The sequence below is a fragment of the Adiantum capillus-veneris genome, chromosome 6, assembly GCF_014529385.1.
Source record: "Adiantum capillus-veneris isolate H3 chromosome 6, ASM1452938v2, whole genome shotgun sequence".
NCBI classification, from domain to species: Eukaryota; Viridiplantae; Streptophyta; class Polypodiopsida; order Polypodiales; family Pteridaceae; genus Adiantum; species Adiantum capillus-veneris.
The window spans coordinates 79,722,309-79,730,576 of NC_140936.1; the positions used below are offsets into that span (position 1 = coordinate 79,722,309).

Below are 8,268 nucleotides of genomic sequence, written 5' to 3' on the forward strand. Positions count from 1 at the left end.
CTGGTGCTTGCGGGTGCAACACAAATCCATATCAACCAGCTCCTCATTGCCATCCATATTCAGCTTCAACAAAACCTCTCTCTCTCTCTCTCTCTCTCTCTCTCTCTCTCTCTCTCTCTCTCTCTCTCGTGCGCACGCTGAGTACTATGAAATTGTTTTGACTGTCTTCATTGTTATGTTATTAGCATCCTCGCAGGTTCCACATGGAATCACATAATACTCATAATGGCAGTAGAAACCCCCTTTACCTTCCTCCATTATTTGCTACACAACATATCCCAAGGGATTTCTATTGATTCTACAAAACTACTGGGCTGCAAAGAAGAGGAAACAAAGAAACATGCAAAAAAGGATGGCACAAGCACGAGAGTATGGTGACATTGATGAGTAGGAGGCATCTTTATGGAGTTGAAGTGTGGGAGCATCTCAAAGTCTACTTGGAAAGAGTTTGAGAATGTCCAAAAGCATTTTCTTACAAACTTTCTCCAAGTTAAGACACAAACACCATATATGCTCCTACTTCTTGAGTTGGGATCTCTTCCAATTGAGGTTATGGAAATGGAAAGGGTTGTAGAGTACATGATAAAGATGCATCAAAACCCCTCACATGGACTTCCTACAATTGCATGGGAAGCAAGAAAAAACATTCACAAGACCCATAAAAGCAAGATCTTGAGCACGGGAAGGATGCAAGACATAAAGAAGTGGTTTGGGAGATGGTATGCATTACTCTTGCTACATGATGCTTCAGTTGACTCCCAAGTGAATGAAGCTTTTCTATAACGCCAATGTATTACGGATTGGGGAAATCTGGTGGGTCACGCTTCATATATTATAACGACAAAATCATGTTCTTCGCTTAAAGAGGAAACCGTACTTACACTTACATGCTTGAGCCTAACCCCTGTCGATGATACGGACTATCGCAGCCATTCGGCTTAGCTCCCATTCGTTTCGATGCGAGACAAGGCATTGGGGCAATGGAGAAGAGTCAAATCGATCGTGCACATTATACTCACTACAAGTTCGAGAATCTGAGTACCACACACTACTAGAGTGCTCAGCTTTTGTTCACATCCGAACTTGCTTCTCTCACATTTTCAGCTGTGACTTAGACCTACACACTTTCCTCTTCCAACCACAGTGTGGGCTCTCCATTGCAACTCCCATCACCACAATTTTGGAGCATGGAGAGTCACTCATTAGACATACACATACTACATCACATCTAACTTTGGTCCCATAGGTCATATATGACCTCCGAGGAAGATAATAAAATTTCTCTCTCTCTCTCTCTCTCTCTCTCTCTCTCTCTCTCTCTCTCTCTCTCTCTCTCTAAAACACACACACACACACATAAAAAATAATTCTAGAGTAGCGATTTGCTAGCTAATGTCACCTGATTTTACATAGCACTTAAATACATTTATCAATATGTTTTAGTAACATAGTGGGCTTCAAAGTCCAAGTATATCACATTAACTTAGCAGGCCATACATTGAATGTAAAGAAACCAGTTTCACTTTTGATCAAAATAATATACGTGAAAGCATCAATTAAGAAAACTATTGTACAATTAAATAGCCCAAGAAACAGATACATGATGTCTTGGCTAAAGATAATTATTGGTATGATAGCTCATCAACCATGTTTTTGAGTGCCTCAGTTGTTTGTTTTGTACAATTGGAGGCCTGACGGGGTTGTGGAACATTGGGCTCATAGCCTTCGAGCTAGTGCACCATTGTGGCAGCATGGGACCTCCATGCAAGGTCTTCCTGGATGCACCAAATTGCTATATAGATAAGGATTTGTGCTTCCATCTTGTCAAAGCCACCTGCACTAACATTTGAACATGTCATGAGCTCCTCGTGAAGGCGCGGGTCCACAATATCCATCAAGCACTCTTCCTTCCACTTCTTTTCTGCCCAACTTGGAAAGTGCCATGCCTCTTCTACAGATGAATTGGTGGCGCTTAATGCAGTTGTTGCCACTGTGTTGAGCCTTGAGAACTCCAAAATTTTCCTACCTGCCACGTCTATCTCTAGCATGACTATCCCCAAGCTATAAATATCACTCTTCTTGCTTACACTTTCGTGAAGAAATCTCTCAGGAGCTATGTATCCCGGTGTCCCCCTCAGTCCTATCATCACACATGACTGCATGTCCCTCTGCATCAACCTTGACACCCCAAAATCGATATCTTTTCCACAAATTGCTCACTCAACAATATGTTTGCGGCTTGATGTTGGAGTGCAAGATTGGTTGCTCGCAGTCCTCGTGCAACCCCAAGTGCGACATTATAGCGTTCCCGCCAATCAAGGGTTGCTGTACATGAGCCATCCCCCAGAGGCCCAAAAGGCAAGCGGTCTACCAATCCTTTCACCATAAACTCATAGATGAGGATATGATGCGATCCTTGCCAACAAAAGCCACCAAGACGGACTATGGTATGATGACCTATACGTCCTACAATGGCTATTTCTACCAAATAATCTTTGGCTTGATGTGCTCTTTGTAGGACGCCCTCGAGTACTTTCATTGCCACTCTCCGCCCATCCAGGAGTGTGCCTTCATACACAAGGAGCTTGTTGAATCTCTTTGTTTCTTCTTGAAGCTCTTTAAATGAAAACCTGGTGGGCAAGAGAGGCAAGATGTCATGAAGCTCCTCCTCTTCTTTGGCTTGTTGCAAAAGCCTGCTTCTCTTTTTCCTGAAATGATGTAATCCTAGCCCAAGCAAGAAACACATCACAATGCATGCACCCTTATTTAATTAGATGGCCACTTGAGGCACTATGGGTGATCGAAAGTGTGAAATTCTCTCAAGCTAAGCTACGACGGGTAGAGAGCGCCACGTGGGGAGAGAGAAACAAGGAGATCATGATCTGGCTTGCTGTGTGTGCCGCATGAGTATGACGTGAATTGATGAGCGCTATAGGGCGATTCCAACAAGCCCAATCCCAAGCCTGCGCAATTCCGAAGCGACCGACTCCCTCCTCTTTCTCGACACATGGGTCCCTGCACACACTGATGCCCTTCCACCTCACTACTCCTCCCTCCAAGGGATCTTGTCCATGACCCGTCTCCATGGAACTCAGAGAGAGAGAGAGAGAGAGAGAGAGAGAGAGAGAGAGAGATCATGCAACGCCATGCAACTCTCTCCTCCATAGCTCCTCCCTTCCCTAAGCTCTAATACCAGTGTGAGACTAAGGGGACAGGAGCTTGCACTCTCCACTCACCCATGCCTTGTATAGGTCCTGCCTTGCTAATAATATGGTCCCCTTGACCGCATGGCTCCGTCTTGGCCCTTGGCTTGCCCGGTCTTACCCTAGGCCTGACACTCGATAGCGTTATACATATGTAACTTGGCTTAAGAATAAATGGACCGACTGTTTTGCCTTCTCTGTCTATTTTATGTGTGTGTGTGTGTGTGAGAGAGAGAGAGAGAGAGACACACACACACACACACACACACACACAGAGAGAGAGAGAGAGAGAGAGAGAGAGAGAGGTGATGCATGTGAGAGCATATAAGGAAAGGAGTTGTGATTTTTATTTGACGTATATGATACAAAACATGATTAAACCAAAGGGATCAATATATACGTATAAGTCACTCTTTAAAAAAAAATCAAATTTTTATTAAACGTACATGATACAAACATGATTAAAACAAAGGGATCAATATATGTACTTAAAAGGCACTCTATCAACAAGTTAACTCACACTAGAACCTCTCCCTCTATATCACACTTAAAGATACACACAAGAAACTCACACAAAGAGATGTAGACATCTCTCTCTCTCTCTCTCTCTCTCTCTCTCTCTCACACACACACACACACACACACACACACACACATTCTAGAGTAGCAATTTGCTAATGTCACCCAATTTTAAATAGCACTTAAATAGGTTAATCGAGATGCTTTAGTTACATAGTGGGCTTCAAAGTACACGGATATCACATTAACCTAGTAGGCCATGAGTTGAACGTAAAGAGACTAGTTGCACTTTTTATCAAAATAATATACATGAAAGCATCAGCTTAACAAATTATTATATAATTATATAGCACAAGTGATGAGAGAAATACATGATATTCTTGGCTAAAGATAATTATTGGTATGATAGCTCACCAGTCATGTTTCTGAGTGCCTCAAAGTTGTTTGTTTTGTGGAATTGGAGGCGTGAGGGGGTTGTGGAACGTTGGGCTCACAACCTTCGAGCCACTTGACCACCGTGGCAGCATGGGGCCTCAATGCAGGGTCTTCTTGAATGCACCAGAGTGCTATGTAGAGCAGCCTTTGTGCTTCCACCTTGTCAAAGCCACTATCACTAACGTTTGAACAGGTCACATGCTCCTCGTGAAGGAGCGGGTCCACGATATCCATTAGGCACCCTTGCTCCCACTTCTTTTCTGCCCAGCTAGGCAAGTGCCATGACTCTTCTGCTGATGAACCATCGACACTTAATGCAACGGTTGCCGTGGTGTTGAGCCTCGAGAACTCCAATACTTTCCTACCCACCACTATTTCTACCATGACTATCCCCAAGCTATATATATTTACACTTCCATGAAGAAACCACTCTGGAGCTATGTAACCCGGCGTCCCCCTCACTCCTGTCATCACACATGAATGCATATCCCTCTGCATCAATCTTGACATCCCAAAATCAGATATCTTTGCCACAAATTGCTCACTCAATAATATGTTCTGCGGCTTGATGTCAGAATGCAAAATTGGTTGCTCGCAATCCTCGTGCAAGTAATTTAAGCCTCGTGCAACCCCAAGTGCGACATTACAGCGTTTCCGCCAATTAAGGGCTGATGCACATGAGCCATCCCCCGCCAGCCCGAAAAGCCAGCGGTCTAGTGATCCTTTCACCATAAACTCATAGACAAGGATATGATGCGATCCCTGCCAACAAAAGCCAACAAGGCGGACTATGTTATGGTGACCTGTGCGTCCTACAGGGGCTATTTCTGCCAAAAAATCTTTGGCTTGATGTGCTCTTTGTGGGACACCCTCGAGTACTTTCACTGCCACTTTCCTCCCATCGAGGAGTGTGCCTTCATACACTGAGCCACATGCGCCCGAACCCAGGAGCTTGCTGAATCTCTTTGTTGCTTCTTGAAGCTCTTTAAATGAAAACCGGGTGGGCAAGAGAGGCAAGATGTCACGAAGCTCCTCCTCTTCTTTGGCTTGTTGAAGAAGCCTGCCCCTCCTTTTCCTGAAATGATGTAACACTAGCCCAAGCAAGAAACACATCACAATGCCGAAGGGAATGATTCCAGTGACGGTGATGAGAGGAAATTGAGCAGGCGTGGACACCGATGCTATTTTCAAGTGTGTGACAAAGTCATTTTTACGGACAATGTTATCAGTGGATGTAAGGAATGTGTCTTCTGACGTTGCCGTGTAGTTCCAGGCACTCTCAGTTGAGTCCTGTGTGATGGTCAATAAGCTGATGTTTTGGGTGATGAGGAAGCAACAGGATGTGCTGTTCTGGTAGGAAATGCCCTGGCAAGAGCAGTCCAAGGAGCAAACGTGCTTGCAAGCCTGGAGATTCTTGTAGGTGAAGAAGGTCCAGCCAGTGAGGAGGAAGATGTTCGCGGTGGACTCCAACTTCACAAATGTGGTGGCGCTGCATAGATCAAAAGCCTTTTGGCGCTTGCAACCTTTTGTGAAATCTGTTTTGTTGACAGGCTGGAAAGATGGGGGGTCAGGGCATGAGCACATGGGTTGCAGGCCCTCAGAAGCTGTACAAACGCCAAGAGGTCCACACCCCAGTGGAACATCACATTGCTGTGGCCCTATGACATTTTGCATAAGGCCCGTTTTTCTAATCCCCCCCCTGCCCCGAGCGAAACCACTAGATGCTCTTTCCCATAAAGTAAAGTCTTCAGAGTCCAATGCTAATCGATAATAGGGAGGGTAATAATTAGGGCCAATGTTGACTGTATAATAGGGAGCGTAATAATTAGGGCCAATGTTGACTGTATAGAGGTAAAGCTTACCATCGTTTTCTAGCCTTAGAAAGCCAAAAGTCTGGAGAGCATTGCTCTTTACAATGCCCTCGTTTTCAATGGATAGCTCATGTACAAAAGTAGAGCTGCAATTAGACCCTGAGCTAATCAAAAGAGATGCCGCCCCCGTGTCATTATAGAATCTCTGACCAGCTACTACAGAAATGTAAGGTGGAATATATAATTGATGGCTGCGGATGCATGAATCATTGGGAGGTGAAGAATGCAGCAGCTGATAAAGGGTTATAGGTCGATGTGCAGGAGAGTTAATGGGGTCAGGATTTCTGAAGAAGGGGAAGACCCAGTAGGGAGCAGCTGGGGCATGTCCTTGGCGCATGCTGTTGAGATAGAGAGCTAGACCCCCCTTTTCTACTCTGGCGGAGTAGGCAGAGTCATTGCTTGTGAGCTGCATGCCCACAGAAAGCCTCTGTCCCTGCACCAGAGTGTCTGTGAGCCTCTGCCCCTGCATCGCACTGAACAGGGGTGCCCCCGCCGAGTTGTAGATGCGGAAGTCTCCCGAATTCGACAACTCCATCTGAGCAGCATCTCCACACCACCTCACCATGGCCATCCTTCAATTGCAAGCTCTGCCCTACATTAGTTGTGTTGTCGTGCGTGACCAACACTAGGGATGCCTTTGAGAAGGCCTTGATGGGGCGATCCAAATTCGCAAACCACACAGGAACCACGAAGCCATCGTCATAAACTGGGCCATCATACTCTACGCCTCTACCATCGAAAATTTGATAATATGTTAAGGCGCCGTTACTCTTACCCGACGAGCCTGGGCACACCGCCAAATACATTAATGGATGAAATATGTCTGATATAGAGTGGTACCAGAAGTAGAAAGCAAGAAGCCGGGGTTGTCAGCCGAGGAATTCCATGTTTTGAAGGAAGGAGAGCTGAGGATGGGGAAAAAATAGCCAGAGTCAAGGTTGGGAATGGCGATGTTGGAGACGTTCATGTTGACGGGGGCGAGAGGTGAGAATTTGAAGGCAGGCGAGTGGCTGAGGCGCATGAAGGAGCTGTTATGATGAGCTGCAGACTGCTGCTGCTGGGCTTGCACGGCTAAAGAGGCAATACAATATATAAGGAACTGGGCTATGCAACACTGCAAGCGGAGAGGAGCCATTAGCGGGGCAATATGCTAGTAGGCAATGGTTATTTGCATCAAGATTTTTCAAGTATTGAAATTGAAGTTAGAGAACTGTTTATGTATTGGCAAGGCGGACTCTCGCCCAATTTCTCGTGGGTCCATAAATGAAGCTTAGTTTTGCTGGCCAATCAAAGTGGATCCTCGCACGTGCCCCTCTCTCTTCCGCTGTCCCGTCTGAACCCAGCCATAGAAGAATCATCTGAATACGCGTCAACAAAGGGTCTATCGTATTTCATCTTCTTCATCTTCCAAGCTTATCAAAGGTTCTAAGGATATTGAAGCTTCAACCTTCAACCCTCTCAATATCGCGGGGAGAGAGACACCGAGATGGACTAGGCAATCGCACACATTCCTCTCAATGCACACATTATTGGCCGAGGGCACATAAGTGCACGCAAAATGGGTTGAGGGTCGGTGGATGCAGTGCATGCCTATTTGGAATTCCGGAGAGTTGTGAGATGTGTCAAAGGTGCAACGGAAAAGTGTGAATCGAGAGATGATTTCATTTGCAACCGAAAGAAAACCTCCTCTCTGGATTAGACGGCCAATGGATCTCGGATCTAACGTGATAGATCTCCTTGTGCTCCTTGCACAAACCGTCGCCCACCGTATGAGCACGACAACCACCTGTAGGCAATCACACATCGTATATGGTGTCTACACGGTAGTGAGAGGGGACACTAGAGAGAATAAGAGAGATCACAGGAAAAAAATGTCCCACACACACGAGCGCGCACACACACACACACACACACACACACACACACACACAGAGAGAGAGAGAGAGAGAGAGAGAGAGAGAGAGAGAGAGAGAGAGAGAGAGAGAGAGAGAGATGATGGTGATGAAAACATGCTAGAGAGAGCGAGAGGCTACACACATCAAAACGCTAGCGCTAGCGATGAAAACACTAGAGAGAGAGAGAGTGTGTGTGTGTGTGTGTACAAAACGATGGAACTCTACATTGAAAAACATCCCAAAAAGTACAAGGGGAGGGGTTGCATATATATGAATTGCCAGAATTGCTCTACCTACTCGGAAACCCCACAATCCTGACAAATGGCCTAGATGCTAATAAATATA

At 45.6% G+C, this 8,268-nt stretch overlaps 1 protein-coding gene and 1 pseudogene across 1 annotated transcript; both read right to left on the bottom strand.

Annotated features, from left to right (window-relative positions):
* Window positions 1–1,549: 1,549 nt before the first annotated feature.
* Window positions 1,550–2,769, bottom strand: LOC147455763 (G-type lectin S-receptor-like serine/threonine-protein kinase SD2-5; annotated as a pseudogene).
* A 1,217-nt stretch (window positions 2,770–3,986) lies between these two features.
* Window positions 3,987–6,837, bottom strand: LOC147455764 (G-type lectin S-receptor-like serine/threonine-protein kinase SD2-5). Its single transcript, XM_086514436.1, has one exon. It carries the CDS (start codon window positions 6,597–6,599, stop codon window positions 4,140–4,142), a length of 2,460 nt encoding a protein of 819 aa, XP_086370562.1. The 5' UTR covers window positions 6,600–6,837; the 3' UTR covers window positions 3,987–4,139.
* Between the last annotated feature and the right edge of the window lie 1,431 nt (window positions 6,838–8,268).

Excerpts from the sequence above, each read along its gene's own strand:
- LOC147455764 (XM_086514436.1), bottom strand. The coding sequence starts at position 6,599 with ATGGCCATGGTGAGGTGGTGTGGAGATGCTGCTCAGATGGAGTTGTCG.